The sequence below is a fragment of the Pelophylax lessonae genome (genome assembly GCF_965119305.1).
Source record: "Pelophylax lessonae genome assembly, chromosome: 2".
NCBI lineage: Eukaryota > Metazoa > Chordata > Amphibia > Anura > Ranidae > Pelophylax > Pelophylax lessonae.
This window is the reverse complement of record NC_138769.1, coordinates 309,294,863-309,322,407: the sequence shown is the minus strand read 5'-3', so window position 1 is coordinate 309,322,407 and position 27,545 is coordinate 309,294,863. Positions and strand designations below refer to the sequence as shown.

Genomic DNA, 27,545 nt, shown 5'->3' with positions numbered 1-27,545 from the left:
TCCCACTGATAAAAAGCCCTGGCTATACCATTAGTATGGAGTGTATTTGTCTGTATCATTGAAGTGACCTTGCAGTGAGATAGGTACATTCTCTCTCTGAATTGGGGAACATGCTGCTTGTGTTCTAGTCATAATTCATTTTTACGGATACTGGTAATGACCTTCAGCTGGTGCCAAGTGAGAAGCCGCTGGAATAGCCTGCCATATGCTACATTGTGCTTTTACAGTTTCTTGTATAACTATTGCACTTGTGACAAAGAACACCGTATCGGTGCCCTATACTCGCTGTGACAGGAAGACATGTCTCTATCACCTGACTGTACCATCTTCTTCCCCTCACAAGACCCCCGCCCGGCCCAGGAATTTTCCCAGCGGCCTACAGAACTCCAAGACACGCCTACCAGTCGCTCGTCTCTCATCCACTGCCTCGTTTAAAGACCACTCAGTCCTATCAGAAAGCGACGGTTCTGCGGATGGACCAATGAGCGCGGATCACGCCCTGTCCGGTGGTATATTAGACGTTTTCTGGGCGGGAGCAGCCAGTTGCTGTGTTGGCGGAGACCCGTTGCGCGTCTACGGTCAACGGAGCCGGGGGGAAAAAAGGCGGCCTAACGTCCCAAAGCCGGTTGTGTCTTTCTTCGTGTCGTGTGACTTTGAAAAGCTGTAACTATGGTGAGACGCGAGGAGGGCGATAAGCCGGGGATACTAACTTACTAGGGGAGAGCTAAGAAAAGTGGCGCGAAAAGTCGTCAAAATATTGTTTTCGGGCTGTGAGGGGTCGCGGCTGCTTCTAGTAGGGGATTAGCGTCTTTTCATTGGAGTTTAGGTCTTTAACTTTATATGGAAAGGGTTTTTTTCCGGATGCTTTGTTGGTCTCCTTCATGTATGCGCTCATATTATCAGGGGGGAGGGGGTTCTAAGTCTCTTCATGGTACGCTGTAGTCTATTACAATAGCCTTAGTGTTATCTGTGAGCCTATCACAACTCTTTGTCGAGTCCTGTGGAACTGTGTATGTTCACAGACCTGCAATAGATCAGGCTTTTACAAAGTGTTGTATAGGTTGACTCCTGAAACTTCCAATATGGAGTAATAACACATGGCTGATGGCTGTGTGCTGAAAGGCTCAGCACAGAGAAGCCGGTAGGGGCAGTGACAGCAGTGGATGACAAGTGCTGGGTGGGGTGATACTATGTAACTCTTTGGAGCATGTCTCCTCCTCCTCCTGGACAGGATCAGCCGGTTTGAGCTGCTTGTGCTGTCATTGGGCGATCATTAGGGCAGGGTGCGTTCTTTTTGGTATGCATGCAACCTTGACTGTGTAACTGCTGCTTCTAGTAAGAAATGTAGGATAGGTGTACACTGCTACAATGCAACTTTTGATCGGTAATGCTACTTGAATGCAACTTTGACGAGGTTTCAATATTCTATTGTACTACGTTGGTACAACTCCAGCACAAGAACCTTTTTTAAAAAAAAAAAAAAATCTCTTTACTGAGCCACACTGATGTGATTGGAGACCATTGAAAAACAATGCAGTTTCCTTTTTCATTTGGTTCTGTGCTACGCAAGGTGTATCTCCAATCGCACTGGTGTGAACCAGGCCTTAAATTGGTTCTAGAGGCAGATATATATAGTTTTTTTTTTTTTTTTTTATTTAAACAGTTATACTTGCCTGCTCTGCGCAAGGATTTTTGCACAGGGCAGCCCCGATCCTCTGCTTCTGTCTCCTCCTTTTTATGGGGTGCCCCCACGGCGAGCTGCTTTCCATGGGGGCACTCACGAGTATGCTTCTGCATCCCACTCAGACAGCAGGCCTCAGCCCTGGTTTCCGTGTGACTGGATTTGATTGACCGCAGTGGGAGCAATTGGCTCTTGCTGCTATCAATCTTTCTAATGAGGACCCGATCCCGACAGGGCACTGATGCTGCAGTCCACTAATCACAGGCGTTGAGACCTTTCCCAATCCGTAGCTGTAGAGTTTAGAAAATGTCTGTCTGATTAGTGGAGTGCAATGTCCAGGTTCCGGGCATCATCTGTCATGTGGGGACTGGAACACACCCAAGCCCATCTCTAGTTGCACGAGTGCTTCGGTTGTCCAGGACTCTCCTTCTTGATTGGCTGAGACACCGCAGCAAGGTGCCATTTTCTCCCACTGTCAAAGTCAGTAAGCCGATGAGGAGAGAGGGGGACAGGGCTAGGACCCTTCTCTGTGTCTGAATGGACACACAGAACAACGGCTCAGCCAGGGATCCCGCAGTTTCCTCACCTAAGCCGATTCTTGAATCGGCTTGCTGGTGCTGCCATCTTGAGTAAGGGAAACCAGCAATGAAACCTTGCGGTTTCACAGCCTGCTTTCGACTGCACATGTGCTATTCGCGCTGCGCTTTCTCAATGGGCCCGCTGTGGCGAGGGCTGAACTTTTGGCTGACGTGGGAGCGGGTACATTTCAAAACCAGGTGGGGAGGAGCTCTTAAGGTTAGTTATCCTGGAATTCTAATTGGCCCGGGTTCACACTGCTGCAATGTAGTGTGAATTTGATGTGGTATTTTTATCTAAGGTGAAGTACATATTTACAAAAAGTAAATGACTCCTGCGCTTGAGGGGTGGCCGTGAGGCAGGTATCTTAATAATGCGATTCAGGTCTAGTTGAAGTTGTCCTGGCTGTGCTGCCACTGTCAACAGGTTGTGGTAACCCAAACAAATTCTAGAAAAGGAATGGACAGAGGGCGCACCAGCCTAGCGCATTATCTTTAAATAAATTTATTAAAATGAAGGCATACACATTATACTCACAAAGCAAATGTGAAACACGGGCAAACATGAGCAGTATAGGACCACCAAGGGTCTCCACTGAGCATCCTCTGTTGCTGCAGGCCATGGAAGGATGTGGACCTCCAAAGAACTGCTTACGCGTTTCGGGGTGTTCCCCCTTCATCAGAGCTAATTGGAGAGGTGAGTGGTAGGGATTTTTGTATTCTAAAATGGTCACATGATCGAATGCAAATGCTCCACCCCGGGGCGTCACTATGTGCTCTCTGTCACAGAGAGCACATACAGTGTGTCACAGAGAGCACATACAGTGATGCCCTGGGGTGGAGTATTTGATCATGTGACCTTTTTAGAATACAAGAAGCCCTACCACTCACCCCTCCAATTGGCTCTGATGAAGGGGGAACACCCTGAAATGCGTAAGCGGTTCTTTGGAGGTCCACGGCCTGCGGCAACAGAGGATGCTCAGTGGAGACCCTTGGTGGTCCTTTATTGCTCATGTTTGCCCATGTTTCACATTTGCTTTGTGAGTATAATGTGTATGTCTTCATTTTAATAAATTGTTTTAAAGATAATCCTCTAGGCTGGTGCGCCCTCTGTCAATTCCTTTCTAGAAGTACAATTTACGTTGCAATTTTACATTTTTTTTTTTTTCTCCCCTCCATTAAAATTCGCAACGTTAGTATGTGAACCAAACTCAGAAATCCTTTCTATTCAATTGACAAGCAAATCTTGGTCTTCCTAACTGCATGTAAACCGCTCACGATTCCCAGCAGTGTGAACCCAGGCTTAAAGGCGATCCTCACTGTAGGAAGGGAACTGTATAGGAACTTCAGTGGGGTACTGACTGAAAAGGTATACATGTACAAATACAATTGGAGGAATTTCACCCTTTTCATGTTCCCCTTAAGTGGTAATAAAGGTTGGCTTTAAAAAAAAAAAAACATGTTACTGAACTACACTGTGCAGTTGTTTTGTACAGAGTAGCCCTGATCCTTTTTTAGGCCCCCCCCCCCCCCCCCCATGACCAGTGCCCCATTGCAAACTGCTTGCTATGGGGGCACTGGTGCATGCTCTCTCCCGAGCCCTGCTCTGTCCATAAGACAGAGCTGTGGCTCAGCCCTGCCCCCGCTCTCCATTGGCTCACTGGCTGTGATTGACAGTGACTCCTGCTGCTGTCTCAGGATGAAAACCTTTTTGTGCGCTGCACGGGAGCCTGCCCTGCACATCACAGGATTGAGCGGGGGCTCAGGTAAATATTAGGGGGGCTGTGGGGGGAGCAGTGCACAAAAGGTTTTTACCTTTTTATGCATAGAATACATGAAGGTAAAAAACTTTATGCATACATGAAAGTAAACCTCCAGCTTTTACAACCACTTTATCATGCTTGATATACTGTTCCTATTAAACATACATTAAACCCCTAATGAATTCAGCATTGTCCATTGTAAACTGCTGTTGAGGGTCTGGTCCCACGCCATCTTCCTTTGTTGTCATTGGAAGCTGACTGTCCATTTTGAGTTTATGCAGCTGGCACCCTGACAATGCGGCACATGTGCACTTTGTAGATTGCCCGGAAACCTTTTGGAATGCATGACATGAGTATCCCAGGAGGCTTGGACAGCTGGGGGTTGTGGCTTTATTGCCTTATTTAATGTTTTTTTTCCAAATGCATTTTAAAAGCCTTCCAAACCAAAAAATGCAGTAGTTTAACACAAGGGGTAAAAATTGATTACAGTTGTATTTTTCATTGACTGTCTTAATAAAATCTAAGGTTGGGGATAGTCTTGATTTCATGGTGTACTTGTGTCTTGGTAAGGGGGTTTTTTTGGCATGTGCTTCCATTCTAATGGTCCACTATGCATAGGATTGTAGTGATGTCAATGGTTGGGTGGTGAATTGGCGCAAGAAGAGGTCTCAAAAAAAAAAAAAAAAAAAGGCTGGTCCGGGGGAGAAGGGAAACACCAGGGGTGGGGGGACCCCCAAACAGTTCAGGGGGTAGCTGTCCACTGTAGCGGCTGCCGGCGGAAGAGACAGAAGAGATCTCTGGGGGGAGACAAGAGGGAAGACAGCGCAGCGCCTTCTAAGTGCAGCAAGACATTTATTGAAGTATGTGCAGCAGTATTACACTCACATTTAGTCGGTGAATAAGATGCAGTTAGTCAAGTAATGTTGATCATCAGGAGCATCACTGGAGCGGGTCCTGGTGGTGGAGGCAGTGGATCCCGGTGAGAGCGGCAGGGGGTTCCTCCGTGTGTACAGGGATGGCCTCGGTGGTGTCCGTGGGCTCCTCGTCAACTGGTGGAACGCTGGCACTCGTGGGTCCTGGGATCCTGAAGTCACTCCTGGCGGTGATGCGGGATGCTACGGCGACGCGTTATCGGAGCATGCGCTCCTTCCTCAGGCCGTGCTCAGACCCACGGCCTGAGGAAGGAGCGCATGCTCCGATAACGCGTCGCCGTAGCATCCCGCATCACCGCCAGGAGTGACTTCAGGATCCCAGGACCCACGAGTGCCAGCGTTCCACCAGTTGACGAGGAGCCCACGGACACCACCGAGGCCATCCCTGTACACACGGAGGAACCCCCTGCCGCTCTCACCGGGATCCACTGCCTCCACCACCAGGACCCGCTCCAGTGATGCTCCTGATGATCAACATTACTTGACTAACTGCATCTTATTCACCGACTAAATGTGAGTTTAATACTGCTGCACATACTTCAATAAATGTCTTGCTGCACTTAGAAGGCGCTGCGCTGTCTTCCCTCTTGTAGTGATGTCAAACTGCATCTGGCTGGAGATGATCAACTGTTTATGGCCTTTAATACACTAATGTGCTTGTAAATATATGAAGGGATCTTTGCCTTTTGTCTCGTCAGTCATTTGTTTGCACTGGAAATTTGCACAGCAGGATGCAGAATACTAGTTCAGACTGGATCTGACTCACTATGCTTAAGGGTGTATCTTTGTATGTATTATTAATTATGTATTACTTGACTTAAAAAGCGTCACTCTTTAATTGGGTTTCTTTTGGGGGTATTTTTCCTCCAGAAACGTTTGAAGGTTTTACGTATTTTCTTGCGAAGTGCTTGTGAAGTGCAGTAGGGACAGAAGAGTATATGGCAGGCTTATAGACAATGTAACTTTTTCTTGCAACCATGGGTTGCAATAAAGGCAGTTGCTCAATTCCCCCATCAACAGTTGGTGTTGATGCAGAAATCCCTCCCGTGGAGCAATTGCGCTGTGGGAGCTGTTCGGCCGGGGGAACACAGTAGGTGTTGCTAGCAGCTTTAGTCGCTGGCAATTAATGCAGGAAAAATCCCCATGGTTGGGCCAAGATTTTAAAATTCAGAATGCTGCCTAGATAAATTTTGTTTTCTTAAATGCGTTTCTCCGCACAATAGATTTTCTGGAACAGTCGTAGTAGTGCTTCCACATCAATCTCCAGCTCCACCCGGACTCAGACTGTCAGGCTGACAATGCCTCTGTATAGCCTAATCACTGGGAAAAAGGCGGAACTTGGGGATAACCTCAAATTGCAGTCTTCCTTTATTACAATAACAAGAAAAACAGCTGTTCATGTTATTTTAATCAGGGAAGACCACTATTTAATGTTATACTGAGTGCTGACTTTTCTTACAGTGATCTGCTATAGATTTTCTGGTCTGTTTTTTTTCTACCAGGGAAGGGGCAGCACACACAACTGACAGTAGCTAGATGACCTCTTTGCTCGGGGACTGATGAGCTTTGTGTAGTTGTATGTGGTGTAATGGGCCTCTGTGTAAATGTAACTTCACACATGATGATCCTTTCCTTGCGGAGGACCTCTTGGCGCTATGTAGCTTTATTAAGTACAGTGATGTTTTGATCAATGTTCAATTTCATAATGTACTTTAATTTTTGTTTGTTACAGCGTGAGTGCATATCCATCCATGTTGGTCAGGCTGGAGTTCAAATTGGTAATGCTTGCTGGGAACTGTACTGCCTGGAGCATGGTATCCAGCCTGATGGGCAGATGCCAAGTGACAAAACAATTGGTGGTGGAGATGATTCTTTCAATACATTCTTCAGTGAGACTGGTGCTGGAAAACATGTCCCCCGAGCAGTGTTTGTGGATCTGGAGTCTGCTGTCATAGGTAAGCTAATAAAAAAAGTAGTTTAAAGCCACAATTCTCTGCTTTAAGATAAAAATGCCCCAGTATTTGTATCGCCATCTTACTTTCCACTTAGACGTATGTCCTCACTCGATCCATCCAGAGCTGTGACCGTCTAGTGGCTATTTCTTCTGTATTCGCAGGGTAGAGGCAGCAGTGGGAGCAATTGGCTCCTACTAATGTCGTCTGACATGTGCGGTCTGTGGGCACACACAGCCCAGCTTTTGAGTTGGCCTGTACATGCACCCCCATAGGAAGCTGCTTTTCTATGGTGGTGCCTGGAAAAGAGCCTGGTGGGGGCAACTCGGCAGGTAAGATCTACAGGTTTTAAAGGGGGGGGGGGGGGGAACAGCCTTTTACAATAACTTTACAACAAACTTTTTTTTTTTTTTTTTTCCTTTGTCTTTTTAGTAGGGTTCTGTCCCCTCCTCCCTTATTTTTATTGAGTCTTCATCCGTGAATCACCTAATCCAGGGGTTCTCAAACTTTTTAAACAGGGGGCCAGTTCACGGTCCCTCAGACACTGTTGGGGGCCGGACTATAGTTTGAAAAAAAATATGAACGAATTCCAATGCGCATATTTTTTATTGTTTTATTTATATAGTGGCGGCTGGTGCTCAAAAGTTTTGGGGGGGGGGGGGAAATTGCGTGACTTTGAGCTCACAAAAGTGTGAAAGGGGCCTTTAGTAATCAAGGTATAGTGTGCCCCCTTTCAATGCAGAGAGACCACAGCGTGCCGTGCCCCCTTTCAATGCAGAGAGACCACAGCGTGCCGTGCCCCTTTCAATGCAGAGAGACCACAGCGTGCCGTGCCCCCTTTCAATGCAGCGAGACCAGTCAGTGCACTTACCTGCAGCGGCGGCGTCTCCTCGAGTCCTCCCACCTCCTCCTCGGCCAATGGCATGAGCTCGGCTTTCAGCCAACTGATTGGCCAGGAGGAGGATCCGTGTGACCATAGCGAATTTTCATTCGCTATTGTCACACAAATGGATGGGCTAGGGCGCAGTTCTCTGCGCCCCAGATCCACCCTTTTCTGAAGCCTATTTATAGCCTCTGCCTCTAGGTGATTCATGGGGAGAAAAAAAAAAAACATGAATGATACATCCCGGCCGGCGGGCCAGGTTCAGCACCCTGGCAGGCTACATGCAGCCCGCGGGCTGTAGTTTGAGGACCCCTGACCTAATCGTTTGAGAACTATGTCTTATATTACAAAGGCTCAGCACAGCAGATATTTAAACTGAAATGGGTTTCTATGTGAACTTGTATTTTTTTTTTTTTATTAACCTTTTTATAACCTGAACTTTTTACAGATGAGGTTCGAAATGGAACATATCGACAACTATTCCACCCAGAACAACTCATTACTGGTAAGGAGGATGCTGCCAACAACTATGCTCGTGGACACTACACAGTGGGAAAGGAAATAATAGATTTAGTTTTGGAAAGAGTAAGGAAGTTGGTGAGTATTGACTTCTGGTTGTGAAATTTGCTGTCTTGTTGTACTATAGGTTTCTGAAGTGGGAAGAGTTGGTCCCATTCACTCGATTCTAATTGGCACCCCAGTGCACACTGCTGTCATCACATTTCCCAAAATGCTTGTAGTCCGGTCCATGAGACAGCCCCTTAAATGTGTATGTTGCTTAAAAACAGGCCTGGCTGGTGTGAATGGGCCCTTCAAAAATGGGTGAGTTTACTAAAAAGTTTATGAATTCAAGAGCCAAGTTATTTTTCCAGTACTTGGCCTGAGAAAAGAACTAATGCAGCCACCACATGGATATACTTTTTTTTCCTTTGTACAAGTACAGACAAATGTTCTGCCAGAAATCTCTTCACTCAACTAAAATCTCAAACACGGTTTGCCATCCAGTTCCTGTGGACTACAGAACACCTGTCCTAGGGAATGGAGCTGGTGCTCAAGTGTTCTGTAGCTCCTCAGACTCTACTGTAAGAGCATGTCCACCCAAGGACAGAAATTGTAAACTGGCAGGATCACCAGGTAGGAGGGGAACTTGAAACTAGTGCAGCCATCACATCTAACAACTGATAGCTACAGGATAATGTGCATGGAGTTTCTCAGCCTTGCTTGCACCAATGTTCTTGTTTTGGCTCCATGATGAACTCCTTGCTAAATGTTGCTGTTAAATGGAAAAAAACTAAATTGTCTTGTCTAGTTGCTAGCATTTTTAAAAGGTAATTCCACCAAAGGAATAGTATTAATACTTCCATCCATGCTGGAGATTTAAATTTTGCGATCCTTCAACTTGCAGATAGTATTGAGGCTTCACTAAACCCTTGCTTTTGACCCTTTATTAAAAAATTGTGTAAATTAAAGTGGAGAAAAGTGACAGACCTTCAAACGGGGACTGTAAGGCCCTTTTCACACTTGTGCGACTTGGGACTGCAAAGTCGCATGACAACTTGTACCCCCATGATTTCCAATGAGTACTGTTCATATATGTGTGACTTCAAAGTAGTTCCTGCACTACTTTGGTCTGACTTTGCTGCAACTTAAGGTTACACAGGCATTGCTTCAAGTTGCGCAACCTTCAGGTCACAAGTGTGAAAGGGGCCTAAGCCTAGAATTGGCATGCATTTTGATATGTCAAATAAATCCGCCTAATGTAAATGTGGGCTAAATGTTTATCTCTAGTGAGAGGATTTGTGACTTTATGCATGCAAATTATAAAAAAGCTTTGCAATACAGTTTAATTTTGTAATGAAACTTGTAGGGTTTTTCTATTTCAGTGGTGCTCCAGGGAGTAGGTGCTGCAGGTTTTTGTAAGGGCATATTAGATGGAAAGGGGTAAACCATACCAAGACTATTTTGTATGTAACTCTAAGTACTCTTTTTTTCTTTTTAGGCTGATCAATGCACTGGTCTTCAAGGCTTCCTGATCTTCCACAGCTTTGGTGGGGGGACAGGCTCCGGGTTCACCTCATTACTCATGGAGCGATTGTCTGTGGATTATGGCAAAAAGTCCAAACTGGAGTTTGCCATCTATCCAGCCCCACAAGTATCCACAGCTGTAGTGGAGCCATACAATTCCATATTGACAACCCATACAACACTGGAGCACTCGGACTGTGCCTTTATGGTGGATAATGAAGCTATTTACGACATTTGCAGGCGGAATCTCGATATTGAGCGCCCAACATACACAAACCTGAACCGTTTGATTGGCCAGATCGTGTCTTCCATTACAGCATCTCTGCGCTTTGATGGGGCCCTCAATGTGGATTTGACAGAATTCCAAACCAACTTGGTGCCTTATCCACGTATCCACTTCCCTCTGGTCACTTACTCCCCTATTATTTCTGCTGAGAAGGCTTACCATGAGCAGCTGTCGGTCTCTGAGATAACAAATGCCTGCTTTGAACCGTCAAATCAGATGGTGAAATGTGACCCGAGGCATGGAAAATACATGGCATGTTGTATGCTGTATCGTGGAGATGTGGTTCCCAAAGATGTGAATGCTGCAATAGCTGCCATTAAGACGAAACGTACTATTCAGTTTGTGGATTGGTGTCCAACAGGTTTTAAGGTAAAATCTTGCCCTTTGGGATTCATTGCTTACCTCAGGCAGTATGTGTGTATATATATATATATATATATATATATATATATATATATATATATATATATATATATATCTCTCTCTAATCTCTAGCACTGTTTTTGTCACTCTAAATTCTACCCAAAACACTACAGCCCCAATGTAATAGTCCTGGGTCTGACACTTGGTGTCATTAATGCTTTATTCTTGTACGGTTTCTATAAACTCCTCCTCAGCACAAATCTTTAGCCTTTCATGGGGTGGCAGGACACTAGAGTAACACCATGGCTGCATAATGCAGAGAATGTTGCAAACTGCCTCTGAACAGCCATTCAGAATGTTAAAATGCTTTAACTGCTCAAAAATTAGTTCAGGTGTCAATTTAGTTTTGTGATTTATTTTTAATACAAGTTTTTGCACGCATGTGTAATGGTTCTCATTTGTTACAGGTGGGCATAAACTACCAACCCCCCACTGTGGTCCCAGGTGGAGATTTGGCTAAGGTACAACGAGCAGTATGCATGCTTAGTAATACCACAGCCATAGCTGAGGCATGGGCACGTCTGGATCACAAGTTTGACTTGATGTATGCCAAGCGTGCTTTTGTTCACTGGTATGTGGGTGAAGGCATGGAAGAAGGAGAGTTCTCTGAAGCACGAGAGGATCTGGCTGCATTGGAGAAAGATTACGAGGAGGTTGGCACAGACTCTGTGGAGGGAGAAGATGACGGCGAAGAATACTAATGCTGACCAGGCATTAGGCAATGTGCCTTTTTAATTAACATTCTAATCATGGCTGCTTTTTGAATAAAGACTTTTCAACTAACAAATGTCTTGTTTACTGACTGCTTCAGTCTAATCTTTGAGACTAGAAATTACAGAAAATAAATATTTAGCGTGTCATTTAAAACTATTTTACTAAAGGATTAGTTTAGATGAGGTTTATTGCAGTTACATGTGTAATCCTGTTGGGACTTGCAGTCTCTTCTAGAGCAAAGCCCCCTATGTCCTCTTGATTAAATGTATTGGAAAAATATCAGAAGGCAATGGTGGTAATTTACTAAAACTGAAGGGTGAAAAGCTGGCACACCTCAGCATAGAAACCAATCGGCTTACAGGTTTTGTCAAAGCCTAATTGAATAAGCTGAAGTTAGAAGCTGATTGCTACCATGCTCAGCTGCACCAGATTTTGCACTCCAGTTTTAGTAAACCCCAATGTGTGTTGTCATCCTTTTTTAAATATTTTAGACTGGCTTTAAAAGGGCACCTATGCCCAGGCTATAGATATACTTTTCACATTCTTTGGAAGCAGGAAAATTGGCAATCCCTGACCTCTTTAAACAGAAGCAAGTATTGCATGACTGAAGCTACTTTCTAAAAGCTTTGCAACACCTAGTGGCACAAAAGAATGGCAGGCTGCAAAGATCCGTTGTCATAGTAGATCTTGGTGCCTCCTAAATTAGTTTCATCCCAATGGATATATCTAGAGGTGATTGTGGGAAAATGTAAGTGTTTGCTAATTGATCAGAATAGGCAACATTCTTGTGCAGTCTGGTCTCATGATTACTTTTAAAGTGTAAGTTCACCTTTTACAGAAAAATCTGTAAGGTTAACTTACACTGGACAAGTTGCATGACTTGGAAGTATGGGAGGGAACAGGCTCCTACACCATATTAAAAAAATAAAAAAAAAAATTGGGTGAGTTGCTGACCTAGCATGTGAGATCAATGATCAACCTATTCCAGGCAGTAACTTAAAAAAAAAAAAATACAGGGTTGGTAATAAGTTGGGCAATCGCATTTAAAGGATAGATTGGTAAAAGCCAACACTTTACACTTATTGGAGAAGCAGCTGAATTTGGTATTGCATAGTGCTTAAATGCAAAACTATCACAGGGATTTTTATACTAACTTTCATCACTCCTGAAATTCTGTAAGCCCTTTAACTTCCTACTTACATGCTTGCACTCTGGCATCTGTTGTTGCATCAGTAGACATAGTGCTGTAATTGGTTGTAATAGCCACTTTTCTTTAGCTGAAGCTAAAGGGCCATATACACTATAAGATTTTCTGAAGACTTTTTCCTTCAGATTTACCTTTTTCTATGTAGTGCAAGGGCCTGCCAGATTGCATACAAATTGAAAGTGTTTAGGTTTGACCTCATATTATATGGTTTTGGTAAATCTAAAGGAAAAAGTCTTCAGAAAATAGTATAGTGTGTATGGCCCATTAGTTCCAATTGCAGTAACACTACTTGGATAGAAAATTGTCAACCAAGAACAGTAAGTGCCTCCATAAAGGCCTTTATAGTAGGATCATGGCTGTAAAATATTATTTAGCATGTTTGTAAGGCTACATGTAACCTATTTATAAGGCAGATACTGGGATCTCATGGCCTAAGGTACAGCTGGTTTAAAAGCAGCAGAAGAAGAAAAAAAAAAAAAACACTGACAGCTGTTAATCATATGCGTGAGTCTCTTAGGGATTATGTGTGCGCACACAGTTACAGGCATGGCAGTTAAGCTGGATACACACTAGAACAGGGATTCCCAAACTCCGACCCTGCAGCTGCTGCAGAACTACACATCCCATGAAGCATTGTAAAACTCTGACATTCACAGACATGACTAGGCATGATGGGAATTGTAGTTCCTGAACTACTGGAGGACCGTAGTTTGGGAATCCCTGCACTAGAACATTTTTTTCCTTTTAGAGTTACCTAAACCATTTCAATTTGTATGAAATTAGGCTGGCCCTTGCACTACATAGTTGAAGGTAAATCTAAAGGAAATCTAACAACAAAAGTTGTATAGTGTGTATCTAGCCTTAGGGTTGCTGTCCCATCCCTTTAAACCAGGAAACATTAATTACACAGGTTCTGAGGCCAATAAAATGCACATAAGGTACTAAGTGAGTGTAATTACCGAATTAATCGGCTGCAGAACCTGTGTAGTTAATGTGTGTCCTGGTTTAAAGGGATAAGGTGGCAACCCTAACTGCCATATGCCTGTAACTATGTGCACACATAATTCCTATGGCAGTTCGGGTTGCCACCTCATCCCTTTAAACCAGGACATCCATTAACTACACAGGTTCTTCAGCTGATTAAGGTGGTAATTAAACTCAGCGCATTATATTGGCCTCAGAACCTGTGTAATTGTGTTCTGGTTTAACCACTTAAAGACCACCCACTGCAGATTTACTGCAGCAGCTCCTGGGCAAACTACGTCGTTCGCTCAGGAGACTCTAGGGGGCGCGCCCCAGCTCGTCAGCCGGGGAGCTAGTGCGTGTGACAGGCGGCTCCGATGGCTGCCAGACACTCGCGATCTCCCGCAGCTGAGAGAGAAGGACAGACGGCTGATAAAAATCTGGTACTTGAGTATTTTTCAAACTGTAAAATTCAGTTTGGGAAAATACTCATATAAATGTACTGGCGAATGCTTGTGTAAAGCCTATTTTATTTATTCCTTTGGGCAGAATTAGGTAGCATCTCCATGTGCGACGAATACAGCTATATTTTATGCTGTACGCATGCAAATACATCTGTGTGTTTGAACCCTTTAATGTGTCACTATACAGTGTAGAAGATTATTGTATGGTTAGAAGAAAGAACAGATTTTACTCTCTTAAATGTTTGGAGCGGAATGTCCCACAAGTCATGAAGAAGCAGATGCGGAAGAGGTTGTTGAATCCAACAAACTAGTGCTCTAAAATGCATCTAACACCAAATGTCTTAAAAGTTTGGACAGACACTTTTCGTGGTTCTCAGGCTTAAAGGATAAGGGCACCTTCTGCTACTCATATTCAGGGTGTAACATGTTTCAAATGTAGCGACCCATAATCCCCGATTTTGGCAGCAAGCCAGGGGTACCCCCCCCCAAACTTGCTGCCACAATCTAAAGAAAATGCGGCCGAGCAGGACTCCACCTGGCTGTGTCATTCAGTGTCCTGTGAATGAATGGACTATGGCTACTAACATCCTTTGCGACTGTTGGCTTGTAGTTCTCAATTAACTAACACGGTACTGTTGAGTGCTCTAGTAGTTCATTGATTATCCTTGTCAGTGTGAAACTGCCTGCTGGTATGGATAGACAACTAAGGCAGGCCTATACAAGCCGCTAGCGGTAATCACAAGTAAAAGCTGACAGGCTGGTTGTACGTTCAACTTGGTACATTCAGTCTGTTCATATAAGGTTCAAATCTCGGCTGGTTCCTGCTGAACCAGCATTACAGTCTGTAGGAGACCTTTATTGCACCAGAGGGGTGCTGATCGCTGGTGCAATGCTTTCCAGGCTCCTAAAACAAAACCTCGTAAATGCACATTTTTTTTCTTTACCTGCAAAAAAATGCGCATTTATTTTTTTGTTAAAAGGTAAACTTATCCTTTAAATACATTTGAAGGTCTGAAACACGGTTCATGCAAGATAGCGAAAGAATAGTTTACCCAATTTATCAGTAAAAACTTGCATGTACATGCCTGTGTCATCTTATTTCATTACAAAGATGAAGGAGAAATTGGATTTCTCTATCGTTCATTGACAGGCGCAGTTCCTGATGCATATCAGTAGGGTTATACTTCCCCCTACAGGAGTAGGACACGACAGAAAAAAAGCTCTGGCTATGCTTATGGGCAGTCCCAGAGGGTACAGCCTCTCTCTTCTTGCATAGGATGACAGTTTTAATGTGTCTAGTCAGGAGTAAGGACCTAGTTCCCTGCTGGGATCTCTGGTCCTGGAAAAGTTTTTTTTCTAGTTATTTTTTTTTTTAGTTCGCTTTTCTCAGGAATTTTTCCTGTGAGATCTACAAGCAGCTATGCCAGATCTGAGCGACGGGCTGGATGTTTAGATCCAGTGGTCACCCCAGCCGGCCAACGAGTGCCCGCAGGCCTTAGCTCTGCGCTGGGTCGGCCGCGACATAGTCCCACTGGACAGGGACTGGTCCCACGAGTTAAACGTCTCGCCTGGTCACATACAGCCGGGTCTAGGCCCGAGTGGCAGCGGTCCTATTTGGTCGACAGTCCCCCACTTAAGCGGAGAGGGGTCCTGCCAGGAGATGGCGCCCGTCTGTGTAGCTGGTATGGTGAGTAAATGTTCCCCCCCTCTTCCCCTGGCAGATTTTGGGGTGGACACGGGCCCCTCCCTGGGACAGTCAGACCCTCACAATTCCGGGTTCCCCTCTGTCCTGTCACGCACCCCCTCTTCTACCTGCCCTCCCCCCACTCTGGGGGCTGTTGGGCCTACTCCAGGGGCTGGGACCACGTTTCAGGGCCAAATGTTGGGGGGGGGTTGCGCCGATGGCAGATGCTCGATCGTGCAGGGGGGGTGTCTTGGTCTGTACCTCCAGGGCCCACTTGCTGTTCGATTCCACTGTGGAGTCTGGGGGGGTCCCCGTGAGGCACCCCGGCTGCTCTGCAAGCCGTGCGGGGCCGCCATTTTCTTAGTACAGTGAGTCTGGGAGTCTCTCTTTCTCTGCTGGGGGTCTCCAGCGCGCTGCCTGACCTTTGGGGGGGGGGGGCGCTGTAGTGCAGTGGGACTTTTTTTCAGCTTTTGCTGACTGGTTCCCCTGATGCAACATGGACCCTACAGATCATGTGTCCCCACCTGACCCCCTCGGGGGAGGCTGTGCAACATGGACCCTACAGATCACGTGTCCCGACCTGACCCCCTCGGGGGAGGCTGTAGGGCCCTCCAGATCCCAGCTGTCTACCGATGCAATGGCGGCGGTCCTTGAAGCGTTTTTGTCCCGGGTGGAGGTGGTTTTTAAAGGGCGAGGTGTTAAGAAACGCCCTCCACCTACCCCTGCTTCAGGTTCTGAGTCTGACCCAGCCACTGCAGACGCAAATCTCCCTGCCGGGTCCGCTACCTCATGCCCTGTCTCCTCTGACAGTGAGAATGACGTTTCTACCTCCACTGCCACGCAAGATAAGGCGGTGGTGGACCCACTAGTTGTTTCTGTGCGTGAGACCCTGAAATTGGAAGACGCAGCGTTGGCTGTGACTGGGGTGCAGGTTATGTTTGGCACTCACAAGCCATCCAGAGCAGCCAAGGTTTTTCCCTTTCCCGCGTATTTTGACAACATGCTCAAAAAATAATGGGACCGCCCGAAGTCGGTTTCAGCAGTGATGCTCCGGGATATACTGAGGCTAAAGTGCTGGTCTGCGGATCAGACTTCAAATAAGGCCTTGACTGATCTACCTATTCAAGGAGACCACCTGTTTGGAGCTACCCTGGATGACATCATTAGGCATCTCACAGTGGGGAAGAGTACCTTTCTCTGTCGCTCATTGACAGACGTAGTCCTCGGTGATTCAACACCCTCGGGTTATGCTGCCCTCCACAGGAGTAGGACTAGACAGGAAAGAAAATACTCTGGCCACACCCTAGGGGCAGTCCCCGAGGGTATATCCTCTCTCTCTGCTACAGCAAATCAGTTTTTTTCTGTCTAGTCAGGAGTAAGGACCTAGATACCTTGCTGGGATCTTCGGTCCTGGCAGGATTTTTTTCTTAGAAAGATTTTTTTGTTAGACAGCTTTTTTCTCCAGTGTTCCTGTGAGATCTTCAAGCAAGAAAGCTGAACTGGGCGACGGGCTGGATGTTGAGATCCAGTGGTCACCCCCAGTTCAGCCTGCGAGCGCGTGCAGGCCATAGCTCCACGCTGGGTCAGCCGCGACATAGTTCCACTGGACGGGGACTGACCCTGCGAGTTAAACGTCTCGCTGAAACGCCAAAGACCATGAGTCACGGCGTCCGTATTGGTCGACAGCCCTCCCACCCCGGTGGAGAGGGGTACTGTCAGGAGTTGGCGCCTGCCTGGTTCCGGTATGGTGAGTAGTATGTTCCCACCTTTCCCCTGACGGGTCTTGTGGTGAACGCGGGCCCCTCTCTGTATGGTAAGGATGGGTTCCCCTCTATCCTATAACATGGCACAGATTCTCCTATTGAGTGTGATTTTTGTGTACAAAAAGCCAGGAGGCTTGGTTTGGGAGCTGACAATCTAATTGCAAGTATGTTTAAATGATTGTAATCAGTGGCAGTACTAGAATCTTACTGTGATAGATATGGTATCCTACCTGTCAGAAGCCACAGGACATGTATACTGCTTTCCAGGTCATTCCTCCAGCAAAAGCATGCCTCCCGACGGCCACGCGGTCCGCCAGGGTCCGGTACCGCCGGCCACGCGGATCACCATGTAGAGGGAGGTTTATTGATGCCGAGATACTCTGCAGTCACGCCGCTATCCTGTAAAAGGCCGCCGCCATTGTTTGGTAGATCGCACGAGGCCGCCATTTTGGCGTAGCCTCGTGTCTCCAGCATGGGGGCGGCCATGTTTGAGGTGACTCAAACACCTCGTGGAGCTAGGGGAGGCGCCGGAAGGCGTACAGAGGGGCGGAGCCGCCTCCTTTCTTCCCGGGCAGCCAGCCAAGAGACTTCCTGTCTGTTCTAGACAGTGCTGAGACAAGTTGCAGTAAACTCTGAGCATCAAGTGGTGAGCCTAGGGGTCTATCTCTCTCTCTCTCGCTCGATAGGGGTCCCTAAGCAGGTAACATTGAGGGGCTTTGTGGCGCTGGGGGTCTGAAAAAAAAAAAAAGAAAAAGTTTATTTCTTTTTGGATTGATTGTTTTCCGGGTAGTAACTGGAATTATCATGGACCCTGCCACACAGGTAACCCCACCTGTTTCCCTCGAGGGGGCTGCGGGACCCGCCGGTGCACAGAGTATAGATGCATTTACAGCAGTTTTGGAGTCTTTGGTGGCTCGAGTGGAGACGGCCTGTCAGGAACGGGGGTCAAGAAAGCGAACCCCCGCCTACCCCTATATCATCTGACACTTCAGACTCAGATTCTGAGATGGTCATTGCAGCTGCAGGTCCCTCTGCAAGGGCTGTTGTCTCAGGTAAAGTTCCTTCAGACAGTGAGGAGGACGTTCATGCTTCCGCCATAATTCGGGAAGAAGCATTGGTGGACGCACTAGTTGTGACGGTTCGGGAAACCTTAAGACTTGAGGTTTTACCGGCAGAGGCAACTGAAACAGAGATTCCCTTTGGTACTAACAAACCCACCAAAACGGTGAAGGTTTTTCCTGTACCCAAGTGTTTTGGTAATAAAATTAAAGAAGAATGGGAGCATTCTAAGCGTACCTTTACTATTTCCAAGCGCATTGCTAGACGCTATCCGTTTGAGGAATCCCTCATTAAGAAATGGACGGTACCACCAGTGGTGGATCCACCTATTTCCAGATTGAATAAAGCCACGGTTATTCCAGTGGAGGACACTTCGTCCTTTAAGGACCCGGTGGATCGGAAGGTAGAAGCGGAGTCCCGCACTATCTTTTCCCTGATAGGGTCAGCCTTTTGACCAGTAATTGTCATTGGTCTAGTTTCCCAGACACTAACGGAATGGGCGAGATTGGTGCGCCAGGACCTGAAGGGGAAAGATATCCCCCAGGGAACATCTGAATTGATGGAACAGATCATTCAAGGACTACAGTTCGTCTGTGACGCAGCCTTGGATGCTACCCCCCTATTAGGGCATGCATCTATGTCAGCGGTAATCCTCAGACGTGTGCTGTGGTTAAAATGCTGGTCAGCAGACCTAGGTTCCAAAAAGACCTTGACGAATCTCCCCTTTCAGGGGAATCGCCTATTTGGGGACACCCTAGATGAGATCATTAAGGATGCCACTGGGGGCAAGACCACTTTCTTGCCACAGGCTGCTAAAGCTAAAGGACCTCGTAACAAGCGGGGACCTTTCTTTACCGCCCATAAAGGGTTTGTGCGCCCGACTGCTGCAAGCGGGAAGGGCAAGGCTCCTCCAAGAGGGTTCAAGAAGGGCTGGTCGGACAAACAAAAGACCGACTCAGCCAAACCTGAAGCAAAGGATTACACAGCCTGAAGGTGTGCCCCCACCCGGCTTGAGGGTGGGGGGACGTTTTCACCGGTATTCAGGGCATTAGATCGAGCATCGACCACTGCTACCGGTGCGATTCTTCCCTTCCAACATTTAAGTACTACAGAACAGATCTTTTTCTTTACCTTTTCCAAAGATTAGTCTCAGTTCCCCACAAGAATCGGATCCGGTTGAACAGACAGACCAAGAAGCCTCTAGCCGGGTGACTTCGGTCCCTGAGATTCAACCAGGAGAGATCACCGTTCCTGATAGGAATCAGGTGTCTGATAAATGTGTGGGAACGGAGAACGATCAGACTTTGTCGGATGGTCGGGACCAGATAGCTCTAGGGCCACCTGGTTCAGATCCAGTCAGCGCCAGTGGTCCTAGAAATTCTAGGCTAGCCTCGTCAAGCCGATCTACCCGACTTGGACATGCGAGTCGCGGACGTTCCTTGGGAACTTCGTCTCAGGGAGTGTCTGCGGTCTCAAGGACCAATCTTCCATCGTGCTTTACAGTCGCTGGTTTTAATGGCCTGGCCATTGAGACCCAGGTACTGAAGGACAGAGGGTTGTCAGCTTCAGTTATTCCTACCCTTATTAAAGCAAGGAAAGCGACTTCCAGCAAGGTCTATTATCGCACATGGAAGACTTATATCGCGTGGTGCGAATCTTTAGGGATTCCTCCACGTACCTATTCGGTGACCCGAATATTGGCCTTTCTGCAAAAAGGGGTTGAGCAGAAACTAGCCTTGAGCACCATCAAGGGTCAAGTTTCAGCATTAGCAATCTTCTTTCAGAAGCCTTTAGCTACTAAGTCCTTGGTGCGGAATTTCATCCAGGGGGTGCGGCACCTGGCTCCACCAGTCCGCGCGCCCTTACCGCCCTGGGATCTTAATTTGGTTTTGTCGGTTCTACAGAAACCTCCCTTTGAAAACATCAGGGAGATCCCCTTGCTTACTTTATCCCAGAAGGTAGCCTTCTTGGTGGCTGTCACGTCTGCATGCAGGGTGTCAGAACTGGCTGCATTATCATGCCAGTCCCCATACTTAGTGATTCATAGGGATAAGGTAGTGCTTCATCCTAAGCCATCCTTTCTTCCAAAGGTGGTTTCAGATTTTCATCTGAATGAAGATATTGTACTACCTTCCTTGTGTCCTCAGCCCAATCCTCATCGGGAACATGCGTTGCATTCCTTGGATGTGGTTCGGGCAATCAGGGTATACCTGAAGGCGACGGAATCGTTCCGTAAAACGGATTCACTTTTTGTGATCCCGGAAGGCCCCAGAAAGGGGTTGCCTGCATCTGCCGCGACTATCTCCAAATGGATCAGACAGACGGTGGTACAGGCTTATTATATTAAGGGTCGGAATCCTCCGTTCCCTGTTAGGGCGCACTCCACTCGAGCGCTCAGTACTTCCTGGGCCTTCCGCCATCAGGCGTCAGTAGTCCAGGTATGTAAGGCGGCCACTTGGTCGTCGGTACATACCTTTACAAAATTTTATAAGATTGATGTGATGGCATCGGCGGATGCCTCATTTGGCCGCAAGGTTTTTCAGGCCGCAATTTGAGGAGACCGGTGGTCTACCTCAAGGGTTTTTTTCTGTTGAAAAATTTCTGTTGAGTCTCATCACTGAGGATGAGCATTGTAAACTTCTAGTTGGCACCGGTTGGGCCTTCTAGATTGGATTTGATTTCCATTTTCCCACCCCTCATTTGTGGTACTGCTTTGGGACGTCCCGAGGGTGTTGAATCACCGAGGACTACGTCTGTCAATGAGCGACAGAGAAAAATGGATTTTTGTAAAATCTTCCCGTAAAATCCTTTTCTCTTAGCTCATTGACAGACGTAGTACCCGCCCCTCTGTTTTTGAGTTGGGTTGGGTTAAATTCTCTAAACACTGCTTTGTGACATAACTGATTTGCTGTAGCAGAGAGAGAGAGGATATACCCTCGGGGACTGCCCCTAGGGTGTGGCCAGAGTATTTTCTTTCCTGTCTAGTCCTACTCCTGTGGAGGGCAGCATAACCCGAGGGTGTTGAATCACCGAGGACTACGTCTGTCAATGAGCTAAGAGAAAAGGATTTTACGGTAAGATTTTACAAAAATCAGTTTTTCTTCCACAGGCTAACAATGGTAAGGACCCTTGTCGCAGACGGGTCCCTCCTCCGCACACAAAAAGTTTTTTCGTTCCTCAGGTTCAGTCGATAAGGCAAAGCCCTTCAAGACTCCCTTAGGGCAGACCCAAGCGACCCTGGTCTGCCAAACACAAGTCCGGTATCTCCAGACCTGCGGACAGGATCTCGGCCTGAAGGTGCACCCTCACCAGTATCTGGGGTGGGGGGACGTCTTTGCTGGTTCCCGGACCTGTAGCTATCCAGATACCAGACAAATGGGTTTAAGAGGTCATATGGTCCGGTTACAAGTTCGAGCTTCGATCAGTCCCTCAGTTAAGGTTTTTCCCTTCCAATATGCGTCCCCAGATCGCTTGCTGGCGCTCTCTGGGGCAATTCAGGACCTGGTGCAACAGGGGGTAATAGTTCAGATTCCGTGTATTCAAACCTGTTCCCAGGAAGGAAGGCAAGATGCGTCCAATCTTGGATCTAAAAGCACTAAATTGCTTTGTGCAAGTTCAAAAGTTCAAGATGGAATCAGTTCGCAAGGTGGTGGCCTCCATAAACATCAAAGATGCCTACCTTCACATCCCAATCGCTGCAGGACACCAACAGTTTCTCCATTTTGCAGTGGGAGAGGATCACTATCAGTTTTTGGCGTTGTCCTTTGGTCTCGCCTCTGCTCCCCGGGTCTTCGCAAAGGTGTTGGCTCCGATCCTGGCGCTGTTGCGGCAGTGGGGGATATCAGTCCTGGGTTACCTGGATGATCTGCTTCTCTGCGCAGAGTCTTCTACGGTGCTGAAAACAAATCTGGCAATCACCATTGGATTCTGAACCTTCAGAAGTCGTTCTTGGTCCCTTCCATGAGACTATTACCTGGGCCTGACTTTGGACTCATCCTCAGCCAGGGTGTTTCTTCCTCAGGATAAACTCCAGACCGTGGTTCAGCTGTTGCTGTCCAGCAAATGGTCGTCCCTTCGGACCTGCATGAGAGTTCTGGGACTGATGGTGTCATCCTTTGAGGCGGTCCCCTTCACTCAATTCCACACGAGGATCCTCCAGAAGGAAATCCTTCTCAAATGGAACAAGAATCAAAATTCCCTGGACATTCAGATCCAGCTGAGCCAGGCGAACAAGGAGTCCCTGATCTGGTGGCTTTGGTCCCCGATGCTCAAGCAAGGGAAATCCTTCCTCCCTATAAGGAGGGGGGGGGGGGGGATTCTCGGCAGGTTGTCTGCTCTAGGAGTCTGGTCCCTGGAAGAATCAAGGTTACCGATCAATGTTCTGGAGCTGTAAGTGGAGCGGAGAGCGATCCGGCTTTGCCTAGTACACTGCACCGAGCACCTGCAGGGTTATCCAGTTCGCATTCAATCGGACAATGCCACGGCCGTGGCTTATGTCAATCACCAACAGGGCACCAAAAGTGCCCTTGCGGCCTTGGAAGTGGTGGGCATCCTTCGTTGGGCAGAACACTTTGTTCTACCTCAGTCGACAAGCTTTAGATTCGGGGGAATGGTCCCTCCATCCGGAGGTTTTCCAGCGGTTGTGCCTTCGTTGGGGCACTCTGGATGTAGAACTGTTGGCATCTCGGGTCAACAGAAAAGTACAGCGATTTGTGGACTGCTCCCGGGACCCTCTGGCGGACGCCGCAGACACGCTAGTGGCCCAGTGGGGTCAGTATCAGCTGATGTATGCTTTTCTGCCTCGCAAGTTGCTGCCAAGACTTTTTCGCAGGATCAAGGTGGAAGGGATTCCAGTCATTCTTGTGGCTCTGGACTGGCCTCGCCAAGCTTGGCACGCCGACCTGGTCAGACTAGTCGCAGACGCTCCTTGGAGACTTCCTATCAGGGAGGATCTACTGTCTCAAGGGCCAATCTTGCATCCTGCTTTACGGTCGCTGGCTTTGACGGCTTGGCTGTTGAAAGCCAGGTGCTGAAGAACAGGGGTTTGTCTGCTTCAGTGGTTCCCACTCTGCCTAAAGCGAGAAAAGCGACTTCTAGGAAGATATATCATCGTACATGGAAGTCGTATATTGCGTGGTGTGAGTCTCTTGGGGTTCCCCCTCGCTCTTACTCGGTGGCTCAGATCTTGGCTTTCCTTCAACGTGGTGTTGATCAAAAGCTGGCCTTGAGTACTATCAAGGGTCAGGTTTCGGCCTTGGCTATTTTCTTCCAAAGGCCATTGGCCACCCATTCCTTCGTGCGTAACTTTATCCAGGGGGTGAGACACTTGGTACCTCCGGTGCAACCTCCGTTGCCACCTTGGGACCTTAATTTGCTGCTTTCGGTTCTCCAGAAACCTCCCTTCAAAATTATTTGGGAGATTCAACTGCTTACTTTATCCCAGAAGGTGGCCTTTTTGGTGGCTATCACTTCTGCACGCAGGGTGTCGGAATTGGCGACATTGTCCTGTCGTTCTCCCTACCTGGTGGTTCAGAGGGATAAAATGGTACTTCGTCCGGATCCGTCCTTCCTTCCGAAGGTAGTTTCCAGTTTTCACTTGAATGAGGACATTGTGTTACCCTCTTTGTGTCCTAGACCAAAACATCCTAAGGAGTTTGCTCTGCATACTGTGGGTGTGGTTTGGGCACTCAGGGTGTACTTGGCGACTACTGAATCTTTTGGGAAGACAGATTCGCTCTTTGTACACATGGCCCTAAAAAAGGGCTGCCTGCCTCTGCAGCGACTATTTCCAGATGGATCAGACAGATGGTGGTGCAGGCTTATTCAATTAAGGGTCAGGTAAGGGTCGCTTAGTGCCTCCTGGGCTTTTTGCCATCAGGCATCTGTGCTTCAGGTTTGCAAGGCGGCTACTTGGTTGTCAGTTCACACCTTTACCAAATTTTACAAGGTGGATGTGCTGGCAGCTGCAGATGCCTCTTTTGGCTGACTGTTTAGGGGGCTTTTTGGCCTTCCTTGAGGGTGTTTTCTGTTTGTTTCAGGTGGGCCTCATCTTGTTTTTCGAAAAAAAAGAAAGGGTTCAGCTAGTGGTGGGATTTTAACGGCACTCCAAAAAAATGATAGTTTAATAAACGTAAATAAGATATCAATACAATACTTTATTAAAAATACATAAATATGAGAAGCATAAAATCAGCAAGCAATAGATATTACATGTCACAAGATGAAGGTGATGACCAAATTGGAACAGCAGGTAAGTACCCAACGCGTTTCGAAGTATGTAGTAACTTCTTCCTCAGGGATAATTCTAACCTTAACCACTTTACCACCGAAGGATTTTGCTGTCTTACGTCCAGGCCACTTTTTGCGATTCGGCACTGTACAACTTTAACTGACAATTGCGCGGTCATGCAACGCCATACCCAAACGAAATTTACGTCCTTTTTTTCCCACTAACAGAGCTTTCTTTTGATGGTATTTGATCACCTGTTGCGATTTTTACTTTTTGCGCTATAAACAAAAAAAGAGCGACAGTTTTGAAAAAATAATATTTTTCACATTTTTTTATATGAAATTCCCCCCCAAAAAAATGTAAAAATCAAAATTTTTTATAATTTTAGGCCAATTTGTTTTCTGCTACATATTTTTGGTAAAAAAAAAAAAAAAAAATCGCAAAAAAGCGTATTTTGATTGGTTTGCGCAAAAGTTATTGCGTTTACTAACTAATGGAAAGATTTCTGTCATTTTTGGTGTTTTTTTTTTTTTTAACGAGTAATGGCGGCGATCTGCGATTTATTTTGCGGGACTGCGACATTGCGGCGGACAGATCGGACCCTTGACTGACATTTTTGACACTTTTGGGGGTACCAGTGACATTACTACAGTAATCAGTGTTATACATATGCACTGTTACTGTAAAAATGACACTGGCAGGGAAGGGGTTAATTTTTATTGGTGATCACGGGGTTAATGTATGCCTGGTGCTTACTAACGTGTGTGGGGGGAGGTGACTGAGTGACACAGGGACAGATCGCAGGTTCAGCTATGCTGAACCCTGCAATCTGACCCTGTCTGTCACATAGGAGATCCGCCCACTTTGTTTACACAAGCGGGCGGATCTCCAGACTCGATTCCCCGACGATCGGGGAAGAGCAGCGGTGATCACCGCCGCTCCTCCCCTGGTCCGACTCCCGCTGTGACTGAATACAGCGGGAGCGAGTCACCGGCGGCGTGTGCGCGCTGCACACAAGGGGAGGAGTCTACGTCGCTGGACGATAACTAACCAATTTGCTGCAGTACAGTCAACGTGACTGGTCGGCAAGTGGTTAAGTGGTGCTCTGTCAACATTTAAATACATTTACAAATAGTATATACATATATATATATATAATTGGTTCAAATACAATATAGATCCAGATAAGTGACATTGCTCATTGGGTATACAACACTTACATCAGCTGCGTTTGTGTAAAGCCCCGTACACACGTACCGATTGTCGGCCGTAAATATTCGGCCGACGACCGATCGGCCGATTGTAGGCTTCTTAGTATGATGCTTCCGTCAGCAGACAGCGCATTTTCGGCCGAACAGAATCTGTCGTGCAGGCATTAAAATTTTTGATGGCCAACACCAGAACGGCCGATTGTTCGCCAGTCAGTACAGATTTCGGCCGACAGACAGCCGATTAGCAAGACTGGGCATGCTCAGAAAAGAAAAAAGGCAAGGAAAGTTAACCATCACATGACATCACTTCTGCAGTCGGCTGTTGTTGGCCGACAAAATTTGTGTGCAGTCTTTTGCAGTTTTCAACAGACACGACAGCCCTGGACATAAAGTCGGCCGATCGTTCGGCCGACGATCGGTACGTGTGTACGGGGCTTTAGATTTGCAAAGGTTAAAAACAACCAAGTTGTGGAAAGCCTGACTGGAGAGACATTACAGGGACAAGATGATCAGCAATGATGAAAATCCAAATATGGCTATTCAGAATGTATGTTCACAGCCTAAGCTGGTAGAGCGGCTGCAGTCCAAAAACTAGAGACCCGATTAAACAAAAAATCTAAGAATGGTCTACTGAAGAAGAAAAATATCTAGAGTAAAAAGTAGATCAAGATGTATATTAAAGGCAGTATTGCACATACAGTATATGTGCTAAAAAGCCACATATATATATGCATCAGAGTGTATGTTCCACATCCTAAAGTATCAAATGTAAAACGATATAGAATTATGGATGGGGGGCTTAACTTCATGTGCATATAGAGATCAAGGAAAAACCACGCTCATGGCAGGCAAAACTGCAAATGACTGCCAAAAGAGCTTTGTTTAAATAGTACCTGCAATTAAGATTGATTTGTTCCCACCATTTCCTGATTCCAAGATGATCATGTTCAGCTGTGTCTCATAAAGCGGACTTCCTGGAGCGCCGGAGCTTGGCGCCGCCTCCAACTCGCGCGCATGCCCGAGGTCATGACGTGATGGGACCGTGACCAGCCTCAGCGCTCTGCCGGCGTGGAACACAAGCGGAGAAACAGTGAGCATGCGCCAAACCTCCATGTGGAGATCGGGATGGATAGTATCTGCTCAATTACAGGCATCCACAATGAAGTGGCGTCTGTGTCCGTGCTGAGCTGCCCAAAAACCAGCGCCCAAAGCTGCAAACCGCATCTGAAATAAAACCAATGGGTCGTATATCTAACTTCAAAGGAAAAAAAATATATATATTGATCAACACGAGTAACATTGTATAACAGTAGACATACAATATATACTATTAATTTAGAAGTCTATATGCCATTCGTTTGATCATTTTTTGTCATCTTGTTTTTCTGTTGAGTCCTGTGTTGCCTGGTTGGCTATGTTTAGCCTTGGGGACTTGTTTTTTTTCTGCTGTTCCCACCCCTCATTTTATGGTACTGCTTTGGGACGTCCCTACTGATATGCATCAGGAACTTCGTCCATCAATGAACGATAGAGAAAACTGGATTTCTCTTACGTCCTCTGACAGTCGCAGCCTGTTCAGTATTCCTTCACGAGTGGGTAATGCGCCCTCTCTGCAGGAGCAGGCTAGGTAGTTAAAAGGTTAACAACAAAATCTTTACACACAACACACCTCTAGGGGGCTGTCCCTCAGGCATTACCCATCAGCCTCTAGGTGCTGCTCTTCAGTTTATT

General features: G+C 46.7%; 2 protein-coding genes across 2 annotated transcripts in view; one reads left to right on the top strand and one right to left on the bottom strand.

Moving 5' to 3' along the window:
* The window catches only part of SHISA4 (shisa family member 4), a 477,761-nt gene that overhangs the window by 368,714 nt on the left and 81,502 nt on the right, over nucleotides 1-27,545 (bottom strand). The window lies entirely within an intron of this gene.
* On the top strand, nucleotides 510-11,319 carry LOC309545822 (tubulin alpha-1 chain-like). Its single transcript, XM_082245199.1, has 5 exons — nucleotides 510-672; nucleotides 6,684-6,906; nucleotides 8,235-8,383; nucleotides 9,786-10,466; nucleotides 10,928-11,319. The coding sequence occupies exons 1-5, from the start codon at nucleotides 670-672 to the stop codon at nucleotides 11,219-11,221; spliced, it is 1,350 nt and encodes a 449-aa protein (XP_082101325.1). The 5' UTR covers nucleotides 510-669; the 3' UTR covers nucleotides 11,222-11,319.

Bases quoted from the DNA above. Each gene is read 5' to 3' on its own strand.
- LOC309545822 (XM_082245199.1), top strand. The intron at 8,384-9,785 runs GTGAGTATTGAC...TTTTCTTTTTAG, and splicing joins TGGAAAGAGTAAGGAAGTTG to GCTGATCAATGCACTGGTCT. The intron at 10,467-10,927 runs GTAAAATCTTGC...CATTTGTTACAG, and splicing joins GGTGTCCAACAGGTTTTAAG to GTGGGCATAAACTACCAACC.